The 24,145-nt window shown below is 38.7% G+C and overlaps 1 protein-coding gene across 9 annotated transcripts in view; it reads left to right on the forward strand.

Moving 5' to 3' along the window:
• C3H1orf109 (chromosome 3 C1orf109 homolog) overlaps positions 1–24,145 on the forward strand; it is a 58,248-nt gene that overhangs the window by 9,979 nt on the left and 24,124 nt on the right. For all 9 annotated transcript variants that reach the window (XM_053707140.1, XM_053707136.1, XM_053707138.1 and 6 more), the window contains one exon: positions 21,369–21,641. In XM_053707140.1, coding sequence (XP_053563115.1) covers positions 21,370–21,641 — 272 coding nt within the window. In that variant the 5' untranslated portion in view covers position 21,369. The remainder of the gene's footprint in view (positions 1–21,368; positions 21,642–24,145) is intronic.

The following is a 24,145-nucleotide window of genomic DNA, read 5'->3' on the forward strand; positions in this document are numbered from 1 at the left end:
GAAGAACATTCCCAAAATACCGGAGAATTTTTAGCATTTTTGCTATCAGTCCATTTAAACAGAAATAGAGCATTGTTTTTATTTATTTACCTGCGTGTATGTGTGTATATATATAAACAACCCAAAGTATTGATCTAGGCCCATTTTGGTATATTTCACCACCAAATGCGATCATATACAAAAAAAAAAACTTTTTCACAAACTTTGGGCTTCTCACTGAAATTAATTACATACCGCTTGTGCATCATGGCACAAATAATTGTAAAGAACTCTCTGGGATCCCCTTGTTCAGATATAGCAGACATGCATGGCTTTGCCATTTTACTTTTTGGTAATTAGAATGCTGCTAAATGCAGCCGTACACCACACGTCTATTATTTCCGGCAGTGATGGGGTTAATCGGGTAGCCTGTAAGGTAAGGTTAATTTTAGCTGTAGAGATTACCCTCCCACCCCCTGATTCCCCCCCCCCCCCAAACAGCTCTCTTCCCTCCCTCACCCCCCCCCCCCACTGGTCACACCATCTTATGCACTGGCAGACAATCTGCCAATATTAATGGTGTTTTTTAAGGCATTTTTTATTTTTTATTTTCCTTTATTGGTTCAGAAATGTATACTTAAAACAAAATGTTTCAAAACAAGCATTGTACATTTGAATTTACTTATTGCATAGATTAAGCATGACATTCGCGTTATTCAACAGGTAACCAGTTGTCTTTCAAACAACATGTTATTTAACAAGAATAATTAATAGTATGACATTCTTTAATGAAATAGGCATCAGTAAAAAATGTCCTGAGATAGGTAGGTGGTGTTGATCAGGATATTGGTTGGACAGCATAAAATAATATGCAGTTAAATTATGAGTTTAGATATTCTTCCCAGAGGAAATTTATAGAGTGATAGTCATATATGCGCTTGAATTGTGTATGATGGTGTTTTCCTAGGTGTAGTAGATGTGTTACTGTGTGTCTCCAGGTTACAACTGATGATAGTTTTGTCTGTTTCCAATTTAGATGGATTAGTTTTTTGCGGAGTTCATAATAATAACTAGTATTTATATAGCGCCTTTCTCCCAGTGGGACTCAAGGTGCTTTTTCAGCGCTCGCTCTCGGAATTAACCAAATCGGCAGCTGAATAGTAATAGTTGTTGTTATTACCCAATTTATGTTTGAATAGTTTTTATTAATTTAGAATAATAGAGACAAGGAAAAAATTAACAAAATTAACAGTACCTTTCCCTCTGCTGAACTCCATTATCAGGTGCTCCGGAGAGTAGGTTTACAATAATGCATAAATATAGGACAAATGATTCAGATAAAGATTTATAACAATCTATTATTTTCTGGTTATACTTGTACAACTATTTCAGATCATTAGCTGAAGAGTAGTAGCAAAGTCTTGAAATCGCTGAGCTGTGGTGATGCTTAGTACATACGTCTTCTTCATTACCAAGCATCATCCCTAAAAGTATTGCACCTTCGGAATGCCTAACTCTGTATTTATTTATACTAATACATAACAACAAGCTCACTTATCCAAAGATAATCTTCTCTGTCTATAGGTGTCCTAAATTAGAGAGTACAACAGTGAGAGGAGGTAGGGTTGAGTAAGTTGGGTAAGAGGGGGGTAACAGGGATGAGGGAGGAAAGTGATGACATCATATTTTAGTCTGTGCTATATGTGCATCAATAGGTTTAGGTTTTTAATGTTGTATTGACCACTTAGTGCTACATCTCCCGACAGTCCTTTATAAATAAGACTCATTTACTTATCCAGTAATACCATACCGCTTGGACCACTTCTTTATTATCTAGAATACCTGATGCCAGCTCATACATGGTATATGTGTGGTGAATTTTATTGAATATCTCTGTCCAGGCTGGAATACCAGTTTTCCAGTATCTGGCTATGCATGTTCTTGTGACAGTGCAGAGGATCTTAATAAATGTGTTAATATGTTTATTGTATATGCTAATATGTTCATGCAAAAGAGCCTGTTGAATTGTGAGATCAATAGTTTCATCTAGGATCTGGCTGAGAAAGGAAGATGGTTGTCTCCATATCCCCGTGACTTCCCTACAATCCCACCACATATGCCTATAAGTTCCTATTTCTTCACACCCCATGTAGCAAAATCTACTACCCTGTGAATGCATATGGGCCGTTCTCGTGGGTGTTAGATACTATCGATAGATAGTCTTAGTAACATTTTCCTTAAGATCAACACTTATAAACCCTTTTTCCGCATTTTGAAATCTTGTTTCCCACTCTTTTATGTCTTTACAAATATGTAGTTCCTTTTCCCATGCCAACATAGTTGAGGTTTTTGTGGTATTCTGTGAAGATTGTAAGGCCACATATAGGATAGAAATGGTATGTTTGTTACGGTCTTCTGATTTACAGAAGTTTTCTATTGGAGTAACATTGCCTTCTCTCGAGTTTTTCAGGTATGTTTGTATAGCCGAGTATACCTGTAAATACATGTACAAGTGTAGTTTCAATGGGTCTAATCTTGTCTGAAGTTGGTTAAATGAAAGTGTAGTTCCACCCACCATGTAGTCTGCCACTCTATATAAACCCTTATTTTCCCATTTCTTAAGTTGAGCCCAGAGTTCAATAGGTAATATGTATCTTATCGGGATGTATAAGGAGTACTGAGGCAGGAGACTGTATTTAGTTCTTGCTGTCTTCCAAGTCGCTACTGTAAGATTTGTAGTATAAGGTCTGGGTGTCTCTTTGTTAGTGTTTTCTCGGGGTCCCAAATGATTGAATCTGTCTCGCCCCAACCGCCTAAGTTTGCATCTAGGGTAGGCCATATGATCTCTCTAGATCTCTTCAGTAGTAAGATGTCTTGAGCCAATCTGGCAGAGTTATAATAGTCTATTAAGTTTGGAGCCCCAATGCCTCCAAGCGTTTTATGTCTGTTTAAGATCGATTTCGCTATTCTATTCGTTTTGTTACCCCTAATGAATATTAATATCTCCTTTTGTAATGCGTCTAAATCTGCTTTTATTATTTTGATGGGCAGAGTTCTAAATAAATATAGTATCCTTGGCAAGGCGTTCATCTTCACCGCAGCCACTCTACCTAGCCATGAGAAATTAAAGCTTTTCCATTTCGATAAGTCCTGCTTTATTTGTTTAACCAATGGAATATAATTTACTTTATATAATTGTGTGGGACAAGTCGGGAGGTGAATTCCTAGATACTTTAGGGTATGTTTCATCCATTTAAAATTAAAGTTTGTCTCTAATAATGTCTGAGTCTGTCGGGGAATCGCAATGAGGAGAGCTTCGCATTTTTCTGCATTTATTTTAAATCCCGAGATGGTAGAAAAAGTCTTTAGTGTTTGGTAAAGATTTGGTAACGATATCAGTGGGTTCGTCAAAGTCAGTAAGATATCGTCTGCAAAAAGGGCTAATTTGTATTCCGTCGTAGCTGTCTTGACCACTGTTATATCCACCTGTGAGCGAATTTTGGCCGCGAGCGGCTCTATGCAAAGGGTGAAAAGTAGCGGAGACAGAGGACACCCCTGTCTGGTCCCGTTGCGGATTGGGAAGGATTGAGATCTATAGCCCGCTGATGATACCTGTGCTCCCGGAAAAGAGTAGATAGCTTTTATAACTGCCCCCTCAAATCCCATCTTATGTAGTGCCAGGAACATATAATCCCAATCAATTCTATCAAACGCCTTCTCCGCATCCAAAGATAGGAGCAGAGAAGGCGTTCGTGTCTCCTTCAGGGTCTGAATCAAATTAGTAACTTTTCGTATATTATCTTGGGCTTCTCTACCCTTAATAAAACCCACCTGATCCGGGTGGACCAGGTGGGGTATAATGTGCTTAAGTCGGTTCGCTATTATCTTTGTGAAGATCTTAAGATCTTGGTTAATCAGGGATATTGGGCGATAATTTTGGCATTCCTTGTGATCCCTGGCTGGCTTGGGAATTACTACTATTTTAGCGGCCAGTAGTTCATGCGGAATATCTTCTCCTTCCATAACATAATTACAAAACTTAACAAGATGTGGGATTAATGTTGTTTTAAAGAGTTTATAATATTCGCCCGGAAAACCATCCGGTCCCGCTGCCTTTCCTGATTTGAGATCTTTGATGGCCCCTAGCACTTCCATAGTGGAAATAGGTGCATTCAATATTTCCCCCTGTTCTTTAGATATAGTTTGCAATAAATTATGGGTAAAAAAAGTTGAGGTAAGTGTCTCTGTCTCTGCACTGTGTAAGACCTTTCTCCCGTCATATAGTTCTCCTTAATATGCCGCAAAGGTGTCTATTTCCTGCGGGTGTGAGGTCACAGTATTGTTTGGTGTCTCAATTAAAGAGATCACAGAGGCTCTACATCATTCCCTAATTTTATGTGCCATGTATCTGTCCGGCTTGTTCGCGAATATAAAATATTGTGCCTGAAGTTTTTGAATGGCCCTAGTAGCTTGCGAGTGAAGGTGTGCTGCTAATGCAGTTTTTTTAGAGCGGAGAGTCTTTTGGATGGCTATTGTCTTAGTATGTTTGTGTCGTCTTTCTAATTCTTCAATTTCTGTATGAAGTTGCATTAATTGTTGTCTATATTTCTTGATCTGAAATGTTTTTTCCTTGATAAGTATCCCCCTTAAGACTGCCTTATGTGCCACCCATGTGATCCCCGGGTTAGTTACGGTGTCTGCGTTTATGTGCCAATATTCAGTTAATAGCTTAAGTATATTGTCATGTGTTTGGGGATTTCTAATATATGACGAGTCAAAGGTCCAAGTTCTACTTCTATTTTGATCACACACTCCTTCCACCTGTAAGGTGATGATTGAGTGGTCAGACCACACACAGGCATGAATCTGAGAGCTGCTTAATAGGGGTTGTAATATCTGGCTTATATATATGTAATCTAGTCTAATATAGGACTTATGTGCTGCCGAATAGAATGTGGTATCATTAGTCAAGCCATATAATGTAGTCCACGTTTCTATCAGAGAGTGAGGTAACAGACTTTCCTTTATTGATTTAACAATGCGGTTATGTCTAATTTGTTTATTGGTCAAGGGTTTGGTATCATTTGGGTTAATAGGCATCAAGGTAATATTGAAATCCCCAGCTAAAAATATTTTAGTATGTGACCACTGTGAGCAGGTGTGAGATATGTTGAAAGAAGCTGTGTTGATTCTCATTTGGCGCGTATACATTGCACAGGGTAATTTCCGAATCTGAAATTCGGCCCTTTATAAATATGTATCTCCCTTCAGTGTCTGTAATTATATCTTTCTGTATAAAATTAAGTGAAGAATGTATTAGAATGGATGTGCCTCTTTTTTTGGAAGATGCTGTCGAATGGTAATGAGTGTTGAAGTATTTTGCCCAATATTTTGGGATGCCATCTTTAAGCAAGTGGGTCTCCTGAAGGAATAATATGTTAGCATGTAAGGATGTGTATTGTGACATCGCCATTCGCCTCTTGACATCAGTATTTAATCCCCTCACATTGTGGGATAATATCTTTATTTTAGGGAACATATCAATATGTCTGTGTTTGCATGGTGCAAAAGGAATCTTGTTACCTGTGGATCACTGGTCTGGATACTTAGTTGAATAGTTTGTAGAGAATAAGGATTATAGTTCGTGGTCTTTATTGTGTCGTCACTGGGAAGGGGGAGGGAGCTAGAAAGAAGATACATTGTTGACAACAGAAAAATAAACAATAGGACCCCTAGATTTAAACTGTAATATATCATAAGAACAACCAAAAAAGCATGTTACACTGGGGGAAGCTATATTCCCACAACATCATATAACTTCTGTAATCATAATCTAGAAGGAGTCTCTGAGAATAGGGAACAATCAGGAAGTTCTTGTAATAGATCGGAAAATACAGAACCTTCTCTTCATATGTTCCGAAGATAAACTGGGATTATCTCAGTCTATTGTTCCTTCAATCGCTCCTGATTGCTGTCCCAACTCCAAGGAGTGTGCAATATACGTATTTGCAATTCTAGATCTTCATAGGATTTTCTAGGAAATTTTCCCTCTTGTTTCTTTTATTTTTTGTTTCTTGTGCTTAATTGTCTGCCATTTAGAAAGATCTGGGTGTCTGTCTGGGTCCTTGCTCTTCATTGGGTTTGATGGTGTTATTGGAATGGTAGGTGCTTCTAAAGCTTATTACCCAATTTAATGGTACTCATCATGATAGTGAGTTAAGTCCGTTTTAATTTACATGTGATTTTTGGGAATTTATTAAATAGGTATGTCCATATGTCTAAGGGGAGAGTAATATTTAGGACTTTCTCAATTTCTGCCTGTATAGAAAGCCAGAACTGTTTAGCTAATGTACAAGTCCACCAGATATGCGTAAAGGTACCCATTTCTTGACAGCCCCTCCAGCATGTATCTGGAGTGCCAGGAAATAGTGAATGTAAACGTGCTGGGGTGTAATACCATCTGCACATGTTTTATATTCATCTCTAATATTGATATTGATCGGGTTGATTTAGTCATGTTTCTACAGTTTGGGGTAGAGATTGGCCACATTCACGTTCCCATTTATTTACATAAGTAGGAAGTGATGAAGAATGTGATAACTTTTGCTTGTGCACCAAAGATATTATTCCTTTAGTAGGTTGAGAATTATAGCATATGTTTTCAAAGCTTGTTAAAGGGCGGTTAATTTGGGATTTATAAAGATTGGTCAATATATAATGTGTAAGTTGTATACGTGCATACCAACTCTGGAAGTGAGGGCCTAGCATTATAACCATTTCAGAATGAAATTTGTTTGTTGTCTTGAACTAGAATGTGGTGTGGCAATGCATCATGAATATTTATTGACAATGCTTTAGGAAGAAGAGTTTGCAATGGGAAAGAAGGATTATTTGATAGCGGGGATATTATGGAGGATATTTGTGTATGTTTTTTTGATTACTTTGTCCCAAATTTTAAATGTTTCTCTAGTAATTGTGGATGTCGTAGAGTATAACTGTCTCTGGTTTGCTTGAAGCCAGCTGTTTTCCCCCTAAATGATTATTATCGGCAAGGGTATTTTCTAAACAAATTCACTCTTTGTTGGTAGTGTTTACACCAGTCTACAACTCTGGTGAGAGAGGTTGCATATCTATAATATGTTAAATTAGGGGCTCCTATATCTCCCATATTTTTGGGACGGTATAAGGTATTAGTAGCTATGCATGGTCTTTTGTGCATCCATATATAAGCATTTAGGAGTTTTTGTAAGTCAGATATCAATTTGTCTGATATAGGTATTGGGAGAGTTTGGAAAAGGTATATAATCTTGGGTAAAATTATCATTTTAATTGCATTTAAGTCTCCCTAGCCACGAAAGTGGTTTAGTTCCCTAAGATCTCAATATGCTTTGGATGGTGCATTTCATTGTGGTGTAATTTAAAGATATCATATCTTTGTTAAATAGTGATATATAAACTCCCAAATACTTAATAGCTTTTTGCTGGGTGCGAAACTGAAATTGTGTTTTGATAGTATCTAAGACTGTGTGGGGTAGGTATATACTTAAGAGCTCTGATTTTGTTATATTAATGCTGAAGTTAGAGTAAGTTCCATATAGGTGTAATGTTTGAATAAGAGAGGGCATAGATTTTTCTGGTTTGGTCAAAGTTAATGGGACACTGAACTCAATTTTTTTCTTTTATGATTCAGAGCATGCAATTTTAAGCAACTTTCTAATTTACTCCTATTATAAATTTCTCTTTTTTTTTTTTGTTCAGCACTTTTTTAATTTAACCACCAATCAGCAAGGACAACCCAGGTTGTTCACCAAAAATGGGCCAGCATCTAAACTTACATTCTTGCATTTCAAATAAAGATTCCAAGAGAATGAAGAAAATTTGATAATAGTGGTAAATTAAAAAGTTGCTTAAAATTGCTGCTCTATCTGAATCACGAAAGAAAAAAATTTGGGTTTAGTGTCCCTTTAAGAATGTCATCAGCGTAAAGAGTGAGTTTATAGTCAGTAGGTCCTATAGCAAAGCCAGATATATTGGGGTTGCATCTTATGGTTGAAGCCAGTATCTCCATTGCTTTAACAAACAGTAGAGGAGACAGAGGGCAACCCTGTCTCATGCCATTTGAAATCCGAAATGGGATAGATAAAGAATCATTGTCTAATTTTGGCTTGGGGTGCATTGTATAGAGTAAAAAAATTTCCAACAAAGTTTTGGTCAAACCCAAATTTAATCATTGCTTGTTTAAGGAACAGCCAGTCCAGATGGTCAAAGGCTTTTTCCGCATCGATTGAAAGAAATACCGATGGAATGCGTTGCTTATCTGCATACTTCATGAGAGTAAGTATTCAGTGGTGTTATCTCTAGCTTCTCTGGTAGGAGTGAATCCTGCTTGATTAATATGTATAATGGAGGTAAGGACGGAATTTACACGGGAGGCTAGGATTTTTGCATACAATTTGACATCAGTATTCAGGAGGGAAATAGGTTGAAAATGTGCAGGTGTCGTTGGAGGTCTACCTGGCTGAGGGATCACTACCACATGTGCCTCTAACATGAAGATGGTAATGGGTTATCAATGTCAGTTTCATTAAATATAGTAGTAAGAAAAGGTGCAATGGTAGAGGAGAATGTTCGATAGTATTTAGCCGTAAAGCCATCTGGACCTGGTCTTTTCCTAGATTTTAATGTTTTAATGGCTTTCAAAGTTTCTGGAACAGTAATCTGTCTGCTATGTTGCTGTCTTTGGTCTGATGTTAATTTCGGTATTTTACAGTCATCAATATATGCCAATAAGTTAGAGAGGTAGGATTGAGATGGGGGTTTTTGTTTTAGGTTATACAAGTCTGTGTAGTATTTATGGAAAGAATGTAAAATATCTTTTGTAGTTTTAAGAGGTGGGGTATGCGGTGTGTGTAATTCATAGATGTATGACTTAAACATTTTCTTTTTTAGTGCTCGTGCTAGCAATTTCCCAGCCCTATTGTTTTCATAATAAAACATACTGTTGGATTTTTTACGTAAAGGCTTGGTATTCTATGTCCAAAAAGTGATCTAATTCCGTATATGTTTGTAAATCTTTTGTAATGGAAGGGTTATTTGGTTCTTTTTTTAACGCCAGATCTAGTTTTGTGAATTGGCTCGTTAAGTCATATTGTTTACAGTGTTGCTGACTGTATCTACCCTTAATTTTGATGAATTCTCCCCTTAGTACACATTTGTGAACTTCCCAAACTGTATATTTGTTATCAAAAGAATTTACGTTAATGTCAAAATATTCAGTGATTATGTTGGCTACTTTAGTGGTTTTGTCTGAATGATCTAAAAGTGAATTATCTAGTTTCCATATATATGGTTCAGTGGGCATATTAGGCCAGGATATTTTTAGTTTAACCGCCGAATGGTCTGACCAGGAAGTAGGGGATATATCACATCAGTGTATTTGCTATAAGCCTTTTTGATTTGTAAATATATAATCTAGTCTGCAATAGGTTTTATTGGGATGCAAGAAAAAAAGTGTAATCTCTGGTATTTTGGTGTATGAATCTCCAAGTGTCATACATATTAAAGGCAGATTCTAGTCCAAAATAAACTTTCATGATTAAGATAGAGAATGTAATTTTAAACAATTTTCCAATTTACTTTTATCACCAATTTTGCTTTATCTTGGTATTCTTAGTTGAAAGCTAAACCTAGGAGGTTCATATGCTAATTTCTAAGCCCTTGAAGGCCGCCTCTTCTCTCAGGGCATTTTGACAGTTTTTCACCACTAGAGGGTGTTAGTTCATGTTTATCATATAGATAACACTGTGCTCACGCACGTGGAGTTCCAGTGAGCAAGCTCTGATTGGCTAAAATGGATGTCTGTCAAAAGAACTGAAATAAGGGGGCAGTTTGCAGAGGCTTAGATACAAGGTAATCACAGAGGTAAAAAGTATATTAATATAACAGTGTTGGTAATGCAAAACTAGGGAATGGGTAATAAAGGGATTATCTATCTTTTCAAACAATAAAAATTCTGGTGTAGACTGTCCCTTTTAAGGTCTTTTATCCCATTCCATAGGGTATTAGTAATTTTTTTGGGGACTTTTATTTTTGGATTAGAACTATCCTGCGTGGGTTGCAGTGGAGTGTTGAAGTCGCCGGCTAGAAATACTGGGCCTATTGCAAGATCTAGGATTTTAGTAAACATAGTTTAAAAAAAAACAAAAAACATCTTGGTTGGTATTTGGGGCGTATATATTAACAAATATAATAGGTCTGCCATATAGCATACCCGTTAATTGTAGGAATCTTCCTTCTTTATCCATGATACTACGTGTTAAGGTAAAGGGAAGAGATTTATGTAACAGAATGCTTACACCTCCTTTTTTGTTGGTCCAGAGCAGTGATAGTGAGTGGTGAAGGTGTTCCCGAAGTATTTTGGTTCTTTACTGTGTTTAAAATGTGTTTCCTGTAGGAAAAGTATGTCGGCGTGTCTTTTAGCGAGATCTGTTAGACCTTTTGAAACGTTTTTGCTGTGAATTTTAAACCTTGTACATTTTGGGTTATAAGGGTTAACTGTCTTGTAGTCAGTTGCTTAGACTGGGCCATTGATATTAAAGGGGTGAAAGGTAAACTGTATATGTGTTAGGAATGTCATTGTAGTAGTCTGAAGTGAGATCTTTTTGTACAACAGAATGCCAACAGAATTTTTTTGTGAAGATTACAATGCAAGTAATGAAAAACAACTCATAACATAAAACGAGTATAATAACAGTAAAAAAAAACTTTAACTGAAGGTCTCTCTTTATAAAATAGGTCTTATTGAGGGAAATTTATAGGGAGATACTTCCAACAGGCTCTGTAAATATATCATAGAAACGTAAATGATACCCATTCGGGGTGGTATAATATGGTATAGTAAGAGTTTTCCCTGCAGTGGTTTTAACTGGTCTATCGTGTTTCAAGTTGCGTCTCGTCGCCATATTAGGGATTGTGTACGGCTGGTTGAGTGATAGATAAGAATCCTGCTGTTGCTTAGTGTGCTATACTCTCTCATTAGGATTTGTCTCCAGGAATTCAAAATACAGTCCTTAACACAGTTGTGAGGTCTCCAAATTGTATATGGTAGTAATAGTTAATCAGTACATTCAGAGCTTCTTGGAAATGTATAGATCTTGCAGGTCTTTTTGGTCTTTCACAAAATGAGGTAGTTGCTGGCTGTGCATACAGTTCTTATGCCACTATATAAAGTGAGTTTATTATTGCTGCTGAGTTGAACAAAAATGGCACAGAAATTTTGTGAGGGTATAAAGATGTTCCAGCGTATTATTTTCCTCTATGGCTGTTTTTTTTGTAGTATAGCGAATCTTATGCAGCTGGGGTGCGTGTACTATCTGATTTATGTAGGAGACTTTATCCTACCGCCACATGATTGCTCCTTAATTCTGTCTTTAAGTACTTCTAAAGGGCAATGGCCAGTAGTACGGGAGATAACTTGCCTGTCAGACGTATGTGCGTTGTATAGGGTTATTTGGTAATGGCGGCTGCTTCACTTCCGCCCAGGATCCTGACGGGTTCCATGCTGTGTGTCGCCAATACCAGAAGCGGTGGTTATCTTTTTTTGTCCCCTGTTGGGCATTTAGCATCTTTATGGGTCTATTTTCAAGGCTTGAGACCCAGAATAGGTAGTGGTTTAAGAGCCGTTGTTACGGAGCTCCGGATTTATGCCTCTCTCATGGCAGCATCGGCTCCACCCCCTCAATGCATTTTTTTTTTATATAAAAACAAAATTTCTATTTTCTGCAGTGTAGGATCCCCCTTACCCTCCAGCTTTCCTGATCCCTCCCAAACCGCTCTCTAACCCTCCCCACTCTAACTAGTGTCTGCCATTTTAGGTACTGGCAGCTGTCTGCCATTACCTATAAAATACCTTTTATTTATTTATATATATATATATATATATATATATATATATATATATATATATATATATATATATAATTTTATTTTTATTTTCTGTAGTGTAGTACACCATCCCTCCCTATATTTTTTTTTTTCCTGTAGTGTAGAGCCCTCCTGCCTCCTAGATTCTCTCCCACATGTCCCGCAGGCACCAGCAGATGATTACTACAGATGGTGACACACACCCTCCATATTAAGCATTTTGAAAGAGACACACTATAGGTAACCAGTTGGTTAGGGCTAGACAAGTGCCCTCTGGAGTTTAACAGATGGTGTTGAAACCTAGACATAATGGTACATTCCCATGTCTTAACTATTCTCATTGTAACAGTATTATAAGAGGTGACAATATCAGTCACCCTTTTTCTTGCAAAAAAATATATTGTTAAGGTCCATTATTTGTCATTCAACTTATTAAAACAATAAAACACGTTGTGCGTTATATCCCCTAGACTGTAATGATTCTTAGTATAAATATTAAGCTTTACCTCAGAGCATACACATCAATATGCAATACTTGTGAAAAAAAAGAATCAAGGCAATTCTATCTAGTGTACATACAAAATTCAATATACAATAATATCCACAAACAAAAATAAATGTGAATGTTCTGAATTTCAGTATTTGTTGGTCATATCCAATAACAGTAACCTTTTTACATTTGTGGTTATAAGAGTATCGTTCTCAGTAATACAATGATTAATCCTGAGGTAATGCATAATGCACACACAGAATCCCTGGGTGCTGCTCTCCTTCAGCCGAGCTTCCTTCCCCTTGGCTCTGTAGTACTAGCAGAATATGGAGATAGAAAAGATTTTATTAAACTTTAATGCACAAATATATTATGCACTTACTAGATATCAGATAAAAAGCACCTAAAGACCGGTCCTGTTGTGCAGTTTCAGTGAGGTCTTATCACTTTCCACTCCTGTAAGTTCTTAGACTTCTCCGGAGACAAACAGTCTCACGATCATGTGGTATACAAACTACAATGCAATTTCGGGGCCAAGTGTAGACGAAGTAGCAACAAAACTCCTACGTGTTTCTCCCGGTTCAAGGCTGGACTTTTTCAAGAGGATTGAATAGTTTTGCTCGCCTCCCATTCACTTTATATAAGTCTTCCGAGGGACTCGCCCCTGCCCATGGGTTTGTTTAAAACAATGTTATGTTAAAATTGATTTAAATAAAAAATTGCAATAGTTACATATATAACCATTCGTAATTGCATATCCATATTTCAAACAGACCTATTCTTGCATACACAATATTAATTTAATTAATATTGTGTATGCAAGAATAGGTCTGTTTGAAATATGGATATGTAATTACGAATGGTTATAATTACGAATGGTTATGTGCACTTTTTTTTTCTTCTATCTCCATGTCATTCAACTTATGTTGTGTATACATTTTAAAATGCCTGTGTGGCTTAATATATGTAGTGTAGACCTCCCAACAGTTAAAAGATCACATAACTCACCATAAGTCGACTATTTGTAATCCTAAAATGAGACACTTGCAAGTCCCTGTACATTTTTTGAGAGGGGACATCAAGTGAATAAACTTTACTTTCTTCTGTTAAGTGTGATCAGTCCACGGGTCATCATTACTTCTGGGATATTACTCCTCCCCAACAGGAAGTGCAAGAGGATTCACCCAGCAGAGCTGCATATAGCTCCTCCCCTCTACGTCACTCCCAGTCATTCTCTTGCACCCAACGACTAGATAGGATGTGTGAGAGGACTATGGTGATTATACTTAGTTTTATATCTTCAATCAAAAGTTTGTTATTTTAAAATAGCACCGGAGTGTGTTATTACCTCTCTGGCAGAGTTTGAAGAAGAATCTACCAGAGTTTTGCTATGATTTTAGCCGGAGTAGTTAAGATCATATTGCTGTTCTCGGCCATCTGAGGAGTGAGGTAAACTTCAGATCAGGGGACAGCGGGCAGATGAATCTGCATAGAGGTATGTAGCAGTTTTTATTTTCTGACAATGGAATTGATGAGAAAATCCTGCCATACCGATATAATGTCATGTATGTATACTTTACACTTCAGTATTCTGGGGAATGGTACTTCACTAGAATTACACTGTAAGAAATACATAAAGCTGTTTAATAACTAGAGATTATGTTTAACGTTTTTGCTGGAATGTAAAATCGTTTTCATTTGCTGAGGTACTGTGTGAATAAATGTTTGGGCACTATTTTTCCACTTGGCAGTTGCTTAATCTGTTTTTCTGACAGTTTCTGTTCTCCCTCACTGCTGTGTGTGAGGGGGAGGGGCCGTTTTTTGGCGCTTTTTCTATGCATCAAATATTTCAGTCAGCAACTCATTGTATTCCCTGCAAGGTAATTTCTCTCAGCAGAGCTGTGAGAATTATAGTTTGACTGAGATAAAAAACGTTTATTCTGTAATTTGTTTCCTGCTTTCAGAATTTGTTATCTTTGCTAATGGGATTAAACCTTTGCTAAAGTTGTGTTGTTTACAAGGATTGTGGCTATAACTGTTTTAATTTATTAATTGTCAACTGTCATAGATCTTCTGTGCTTCTTAAAGGCACAGTACATTTTAATATTATTCTAATTGAATTGTATTTCCAAGTTGCAAGTTTATTTGCTAGTGTGTTAAACATGTCTGATTCAGAGGATGATACCTGTGTCATTTGTTGCAATGCCAAAGTGGAGCCCAATAGAAATTTATGTACTAACTGTATTGATGCTACTTTAAATAAAAGTCAATCTGTACAAATTGAACAAATTTCACCAAACAACGAGGGGAGAGTTATGCCGACTAACTCGCCTCACGTGTCAGTACCTACATCTCCCGCTCAGAGGGAGGTGCGTGATATTGTAGCGCCGAGTACATCTGGGCGGCCATTACAAATCACATTACAGGATATGGCTACTGTTATGACTGAGGTTTTGGCTAAATTACCAGAACTAAGAGGTAAGCGTGATCACTCTGGGGTGAGAACAGAGTGTGCTGATAATATTAGGGCCATGTCAGACACTGCGTCACAGGTGGCAGAACATGAGGACGGAGAACTTCATTCTGTGGGTGACGGTTCTGATCCAAACAGACTGGATTCAGATATTTCAAATTTTAAATTTAAACTGGAAAACCTCCGTGTATTACTAGGGGAGGTGTTAGCGGCTCTGAATGATTGTAACACAGTTGCAATACCAGAGAAAATGTGTAGGTTGGATAAATATTTTGCGGTACCGACGAGTACTGAGGTTTTTCCTATACCTAAGAGACTTACTGAAATTGTTACTAAGGAGTGGGATAGACCCGGTGTGCCGTTCTCACCCCCTCCGATATTTAGAAAAATGTTTCCAATAGACGCCACCACAAGGGACTTATGGCAAACGGTCCCTAAGGTGGAGGGAGCAGTTTCTACCTTAGCTAAGCGTACCACTATCCCGGTGGAGGATAGCTGTGCTTTTTCAGATCCAATGGATAAAAAGTTAGAGGGTTACCTTAAGAAAATGTTTGTTCAACAAGGTTTTATATTGCAACCCCTTGCATGCATTGCGCCGATCACGGCTGCAGCGGCATTCTGGATTGAGTCTCTGGAAGAGAACATTGGTTCAGCTACTCTGGACGACATTACGGACAGGCTTAGAGTCCTTAAACTAGCTAATTCATTCATTTCGGAGGCCGTAGTACATCTTACTAAACTTACGGCGAAAAATTCAGGATTCGCCATTCAGGCACGCAGGGCGCTGTGGCTAAAATCCTGGTCAGCTGATGTTACTTCTAAGTCTAAATTGCTTAATATACCTTTCAAAGGGCAGACCTTATTCGGGCCCGGGTTGAAAGAGATTATCGCTGACATTACAGGAGGTAAAGGCCATGCCCTGCCTCAGGACAAAGCCAAAGCCAAGACTAGACAGTCTAATTTTCGTTCCTTTCGTAATTTCAAAGCAGGAGCAGCATCAACTTCCTCTGCACCAAAACAGGAAGGAGCTGTTGCTCGCTACAGACAAGGCTGGAAACCTAACCAGTCCTGGAACAAGGGCAAGCAGACTAGGAAACCTGCTGCTGCCCCTAAAACAGCATGAATTGAGGGCCCCCGATCCGGGATCGGATCTAGTGGGGGGCAGACTTTCTCTCTTCGCCCAGGCTTGGGCAAGAGATGTTCAGGATCCCTGGGCGCTAGAGATAATATCTCAGGGATACCTTCTGGACTTCAAATACTCTCCTCCAAGAGAGAGATTTCATCTGTCAAGATTGTCAACAATCCAGACAAAGAAAGAGGCGTTTCTACGCTGCGTACAAGAGCTCTTGTTAATGGGAGTAATCCATCCAGTTCCACGATCGGAACAGGGACAGGGGTTTTACTCAAATCTGTTTGTGGTTCCCAAAAAAGAGGGAACTTTCAGACCAATCCTGGACTTAAAGATCCTAAACAAATTCCTAAGAGTTCCATCGTTCAAGATGGAGACTATTCGGACAATTTTACCTATGATCCAAGAGGGTCAATACATGACCACTGTAGATTTAAAAGATGCTTACCTTCACATACCGATTCACAAAGATCATTATCGGTACCTAAGGTTTGCCTTCCTAGACAGGCATTACCAGTTTGTGGCTCTTCCATTCGGATTGGCTACAGCTCCAAGAATCTTCACAAAGGTTCTGGGTGCTCTTCTGGCGGTACTAAGACCGCGGGGAATCTCGGTAGCTCCATACCTAGACGACATTCTGATACAAGCTTCAAGCTTTCAAACTGCCAAGTCTCATACAGAGTTAGTGCTGGCATTTCTAAGGTCACATGGATGGAAGGTGAACGAAAAGAAAAGTTCACTCGTTCCACTCACAAGAGTTCCCTTCCTGGGGACTCTTATAGATTCTGTAGAAATGAAGATTTACCTGACAGAGGACAGGCTAACAAGACTTCAAAGTGCTTGCCGCACCCTTCATTCCATTCAACACCCGTCAGTGGCTCAATGCATGGAGGTAATCGGCTTAATGGTAGCGGCAATGGACATAGTACCCTTTGCACGCTTACACCTCAGACCACTGCAACTGTGCATGCTAAGTCAGTGGAATGGGGATTACTCAGACTTATCCCCTTCTCTGAATCCGGATCAAGAGACCAGAAATTCTCTTCTATGGTGGCTTTCTCGGCCACATCTGTCCAGGGGGATGCCATTCAGCAGACCAGACTGGACAATTGTAACAACAGACGCCAGCCTTCTAGGTTAGGGTGCCGTCTGGAATTCTCTGAAGGCTCAGGGACAATGGAGTCAGGAGGAGAGTCTCCTGCCAATAAACATTCTGGAATTGAGAGCAGTTCTCAATGCCCTCCTGGCTTGGCCCCAGTTGACAACTCGGGGGTTCATCAGGTTTCAGTCGGACAACATCACGACTGTAGCTTACATCAACCATCAGGGAGGGACAAGAAGCTCCCTAGCTATGATGGAAGTATCAAAGATAATTTGCTGGGCAGAGTCTCACTCTTGCCACCTGTCAGCAATCCACATCCCGGGAGTGGAGAACTGGGAGGCGGTTTTCTTAAGTCGTCAGACTTTTCATCCGGGGGAGTGGAAACTTCATCCGGAGGTCTTTGCCCAAATACTTCGACGTTGGGGCAAACCAGAGATAGATCTCATGGCGTCTCGACAGAACGCCAAGCTTCCTCGTTACGGGTCCAGATCCAGGGATCCAGGAGCAGTCCTGATAGATGCTCTGACAGCACCTTGGGACTTCAGGATGGCTTACGTGTTTCCACCCTTCCCGTTGCTTCCTCGATTGATTGCCAGAATCAAACAAGAGAGAGCATCAGTAATTCTAATAGCACCTGCGTGGCCACGCAGGACTTGGTATGCAGACCTGGTGGACATGTCATCCTGTCCACCTTGGTCTCTACCTCTGAAACAGGACCTTCTGATACAGGGTCCCTTCAAACATCAAAATCTAACTTCTCTGAAGCTGACTGCTTGGAAATTGAACGCTTGATTTTATCAAGACGTGGATTTTCTGAGTCAGTTATTGATACCTTAATACAGGCTAGGAAACCTGTTACCAGAAAGATTTACCATAAGATATGGCGTAAATACCTATATTGGTGTGAATCCAAAGGTTACTCTTGGAGTAAGGTTAGGATTCCTAGGATATTGTCTTTTCTACAAGAAGGTTTAGAAAAGGGTTTATCTGCTAGTTCATTAAAGGGACAGATCTCAGCTCTGTCCATTCTGTTACACAAACGTCTGTCAGAAGTTCCTGACGTCCAGGCTTTTTGTCAACCTTTGGCCAGAATTAAGCCTGTGTTTAAAACTGTTGCTCCACCATGGAGTTTAAACCTTGTTCTTAATGTTTTACAGGGCGTTCCGTTTGAACCCCTTCATTCCATTGATATAAAGTTGTTATCTTGGAAAGTTCTATTTTTAATGGCTATTTCCTCGGCTCGAAGAGTCTCTGAATTATCAGCCTTACATTGTGATTCTCCTTATTTGATTTTTCATTCGGATAAGGTAGTCCTGCGTACTAAACCTGGGTTCTTACCTAAGGTAGTTACTAACAGGAATATCAATCAAGAGATTGTTGTTCCTTCCTTATGCCCAAATCCTTCTTCAAAGAAGGAACGTCTACTGCACAACCTGGATGTAGTCCGTGCTCTAAAATTTTACTTACAGGCAACTAAGGAATTTCGACAAACGTCTTCTCTGTTTGTCATTTACTCTGGGCAGAGGAGAGGTCAAAAAGCTTCCGCTACCTCTCTTTCTTTTTGGCTTCGTAGCATAATTCGTTTAGTTTATGAGACTGCTGGACAGCAGCCTCCTGAAAGAATTACAGCTCATTCTACTAGAGCTGTGGCTTCCACTTGGGCCTTCAAGAATGAGGCCTCTGTTGAACAGATTTGCAAGGCTGCAACTTGGTCTTCGCTTCATACTTTTTCCAAATTTTACAAATTTGACACTTTTGCTTCATCGGAGGCTATTTTTGGGAGAAAGGTTCTTCAGGCAGTGGTTCCTTCTGTATAAAGAGCCTGCCTATCCCTCCCGTCATCCGTGTACTTTTGCTTTGGTATTGGTATCCCAGAAGTAATGATGACCCGTGGACTGATCACACTTAACAGAAGAAAACATAATTTATGCTTACCTGATAAATTCCTTTCTTCTGTAGTGTGATCAGTCCACGGCCCGCCCTGTTTTTAAGGCAGGTAAATATTTTTTGATTTATACTCCAGTCACCACTTCACCCTTGGCTTTTCCTTTCTCGTTGGTCCTTGGTCGAATGACTGGGAGTGACGTAGAGGGGAGGAGCTATATGCAGCTCTGCTGGGTGAATCCTCTTGCACTTCCTGTTGGGGAGGAGTAATATCCCAGAAGTAATGATGACCCGTGGACTGATCACACTACAGAAGAAAGGAATTTATCAGGTAAGCATAAATTATGTTTTATGGTGTTAGGGTAGGTCATGTCCCCAAGGGGAGTATGGGCTTTGATAGGGACAAAATGTAACTGAGAAAAGAAGCCATGTGGCTGTAAACAAAAAATATTCTTTATTTTCTTTTCTTTAGGTTTTTGGGGTTGCTAATGAAATGTTTATCTTTGCAGCATCTTATTATTAGTATTCATATTTTATATATGATTTTTGTTATTTTTAAATTTTGCTTAATATTTTCTTTACATATGGTCAGGTGATATAACTTTAATTTGTTATGTATTGTGATGAGTGCTTCAGCTATGATGTCAGAGCAGAGGTGGATGGAATTTTTTTTGAGTTTGAGGAAGGGGCGGGAGCCCTACAACATTGCTCTGTACTGTTGCCCTATATGAATAAGTAAACATTTCAAGATTTCTTTTGGTGTGCCGGCCCTTAGTTTTCCAGTGACACACACAGAGTCAGTATAACGATCGGACATTTGCCTTCATATGGAACTGGAGCACCGATCTTGCTCTGGTTCCATAGAACTCCAGCTCTCGGCGGTAACTTAAAGTATCATGAAACCAAACATTTTTCTTTCATTCTGAGAATGCAATTTTAAAAAAAGTTTTCAATTTACTTCTATTTTCAAATTTAAATCATTCTCATGTTATTCTTTTGTTAAATCGATATCCAGATAGGTAGCGAGCACAGGTCTGCAGCTCTACATGACTAGAAATAGTGCTAGCCATCTAGTGCTCTTGCTAATGTTGTTGTAACATTGTTGCAAAACTGCTGCCATATAGTGCTGCAGACATGTGCACACTCTTGTACTTACCTTCCTGCTTTTTAAAAAAGGATTACTAGAAAACGAAGAAAATTTGATAATAGAAGTAAATTGGAAAGTTGTTTAAAACTATGTTTTATCTGATTATTGAAAGAAAAATGAGTTTTATTGTCAGTTTAACAGTTGAGATTGCTGGAGCTTCCTGCAGCTCCAACGTATATACGTTGTGTGGACGATAGGCAAAGTACCGCACAACTTATATGTACATCGCATTGGCTAAAGGTGTTCAGTAAGCTAAGAAACTGAAAAATCACTTTTGATTAGTTGAGAAAATATCTAATGCAGCAATTCAATATTTTGTTTTTTTTCATTCAGCTGTCCCACTTACAAGAAAATGTTAGATCGTCATTTAGGCCCGACTGTTCACATGCACTGCAGTTTGATGCTATAAGGTTTATTTTGCCCCCATATGGAGTCTTAATTTTTTACACTACCTCATATGAAAGTCAATGAATGGAATCCTTTAGTGGTAAGAGTACATTCCATAATAAAAGTCTGACAAATTTGTGTCTTTAACTTCTGGAACTATAACAGAGAGAGACACACACTATCATACATATCTATTATACTGGTCACTCAAGCATGCACACACTTGCATGGGAGGGCAAGTATGCATTTGCAAATAACAGTGGTAAGTTATGTTATTTTAAGTGATTTTTAAGACTAGAATAGACCACCATAGACTTTCAATTCTGTTTAAAATTCTTGTTTGAAGAAATTAGCTTAACATTTGTCATTTCACTGGGTTACTTAACTTTCTTTTCTTTCCTCAAAATATAAGTCTTAAAGGGACATGAAACCCAAATTTTTTCTTTCATGATTTAGGAAGAACATGTTATTTTAAACAACTTTTCAATTTACTTATTTTTTCTTATTTGCTTCATTTTCTTGATATCCTTTGTTTAAAAGCATATCTAGATATCTAGATATGCTCAATAGCTCCTGATTGGTGGCTGCACATAGATGCCTCGTGTGATTGGCTCACACATGTGCATTGTTTCTTCAACAAAGGATATCGAAGGAATGAAGCAAATTAGATAATAGAAGTAAATTGGAATGTTGTTTAAAATTATATTCTCTATCTGAATCATGAAAGAAAAATTTGGGGTTTCATGTCCCTTTAAGAATCATCTAATTTCAACTACATTGCTCACATTCTATATATGTACTGCATATGGAATATGCTGTTGAATAACTGTCTCTTTTATTGTCTTCTGCTTGCAGGATGACAGATCAAGCGGCAATAGCTTCTGTTCACCAGTCTTTGAGAAAATGCTTTGATGTCATAGAACAGCAGGAGGGAGCCTGGCAGCTTGCTTTACAGGAATGTGAACCATTGCTCTCCACTCTGAGTAACTTGGCAGAGCAATTACTGGCCTGTCAGAAAGTCAGTTTCAGTAATACAGCTCTGAGTATCTTCCCAGATTTACAGGAATGTCTTCACTACAAGCTTGAGGGGGCTATGGAAGCCACTCTTGAGAATCTAAATGATAAAATGTGAGCATGGAATTGTTTTAACCAGAGAGGCTAGGTTATTATTGTGTTGTTATTGAAAAGGGAGAGGCTGAATCACCTAGAGGGCCAACCTTGTCACTATCAATAGAAGTCACTGAAGGGATTTTTACAAAACATCTTGGTCATATCTCAATCAAATCATGCAGCCTTTTTTGCTGTAGCTACCAGTTTTTTTTTAACTGAGGCGTCTGAAACTAGGAACAAAATAGGGCCATTATAGTGTTAAAATTACATGCTCTAACACTAGTAACAATGTATTGCTGTGTGTTTTGCCCCTGTAAAGGGGATAAACATACTTCAAATCCTGCTCAGGACCTTCATTGCTCTGACACTGATCCAATTATCAGCACTAGTCACACAGTTTTTGGTAAGGGCTAGCAGTACTCTGTGAGTCCTGAGTGAGATTTTAAGGGCTAGATTTATCATAGCTGAGGCGTACAGGGGCACGTATACGCGCCCCTGTACGCCTCAGCTCGCCTGTGGCGGGGCGAAATTACCCGTAGGTAATTAACATTGCACACGAGCGCAATTTTGCGCTCGCGTGCAATCCTGCCCCCTGCCCGCGCACAACCAATCACGCGCGGGCAGGAGCTGTCAATCTCCTCGGTCGGACTCGACCGAGGAGATTGAATTTCGCCAGTTCAGAGGTGGCGAAGAGTTTAGGGAAGCAGCGGTCTGGTGACCGCTGCTTGTTAAATTGCGGCGAGCAAGTTCTTGTGAGAACTTGCTGCCGTAAGGGCTTAATAAATCTAGCCCTAAGTATGCATTTATCCCCTTTGTAGGGGTTAGAGCATGTAATTTTAACACTGTCAGGAGCAGCAATGCACTACTGGGAGATAGCTGCTTATTAGTTGCTGCACGTCTATCCCTCTTGTCATTGTTGAACCTAACGAGTTCAGCTAGCTCCCAGTAGTGCATTGCTACTTCTCCACCAAGGGAATTAAACATGTTTGGTATTAGAAGTAAATTAGAAAGTTATTTAGCATTGGACTTTGTGTCCGTTTAATGGGACATTAACACCTTTTTTAATTTAATTTTTTTTTTCTGTAGTCTTGCAATAAATTTAACATGGAGAAAAAAACAAAAATCTCTGTGTAAGGGTTAATTAAATTAGATCAGGCACTTGCAATACTGCTTATTTTAGCTTTCAACAAAGACTACCAATAGTACAAAGAACATTTTATGATAAAAGTAAATTGGAAAGTTATTTAGAATTGCATGACCTATCTGAATCATGATAGGTTAATTTTGACTAGACTGTCCCTTTTAAAGCAATTAAAGGGACATTATACACTCATTTTTTCTTTGCATAAATGTTTTGTAGATCTATTTATATAGTCCATGAAGTTTTTAAAAAAAAAAAAAAAATGTTTAGTTTTGCATTTTTTTAAATAACATTGCTCTGATTTTCAGACTCCTAACCAAGCCCCAAAGTTTTATGTGAATACCGTCAGCTACCTTCTCCAGCTTGCTCCTGTTTGTGTAAAGGGTCTTTTCATATGCAAAAGAAGGGGGATGAGTGTATACTTTCCCTTTAAATATTGAACAATTTAGTACCTATCTCTCCCACTCTCCACTTGGGTGAGATTTTATTTTTTCCAGCTTCTTCTTTACATAACTTTTTAGCCAGTGCTGCCGTACTGACATTTTTAATATAAGTGGCGCTTTCAACAGGCAATAGCAGCACTTTAAAATGACAAATTAAAAATAAAACACTAGTAGAATTGATCATTCATAACACGTCAAAAAGGAAGACAATTTTACAGTACATTTTCCATTTACAAACATATGAAACCCACATTTCCATCTTAATGGTAGGAGAGTCCACTGCTTCATTCATTATGGAAATTAAAAACCTGGCCACCAGGAGGAGGCAAAGACACCCCAGCCAAAGGCTTAAATACCTCCCCCACTCCCCTCATCCCCCAGTCATTCTTTGCCTTTCATCACAGGAGGTTGGCAGAGAAGTGTCGGAAGATTGGAGTAGCCTTTTATGGAGGGTAGTACTCAAAATGGGACTGGAGTTTTAAGTAGTCCTGTCAGCCTCTCAGTGAGAGCTTGGGTGAAAGTTAGAGTCCGGAGATGCAGGGAGAGTTTTTCTGCGAAACCATTCTGATTCATGATTAACAGCTCCTTAAGCAATCAGTGCTGACGAATCTCGCTGCCTGCTTTATTCACTCAAGTCCATGTCAGGAGCGATGCTACTAACCTTTCACACTTGAAGGGCCGTATTCCTGTTCCACCGCTTAGATTCTGGTAAGATTGTTTCATTTATATACATCAATAACGCAAGAAGACAGGGTCACATTGTGTCTCATTTTATCTGTATAGAATCAAGGGTTAATATCCCTGGAAATGGGATTATTGAACGGGGGGGGGGGGGGGTTTATGCATAATATTTTTATTGTGTTTGATGCTACGTCATGTGTGAGATGAGGCTCTAGTAATGTGTGAACAGTCAGGTGAAGGGTGACGTGGCCTCTTTT

This window comes from Bombina bombina, chromosome 3, assembly GCF_027579735.1.
Source record: "Bombina bombina isolate aBomBom1 chromosome 3, aBomBom1.pri, whole genome shotgun sequence".
In the NCBI taxonomy this organism is placed as follows: domain Eukaryota; kingdom Metazoa; phylum Chordata; class Amphibia; order Anura; family Bombinatoridae; genus Bombina; species Bombina bombina.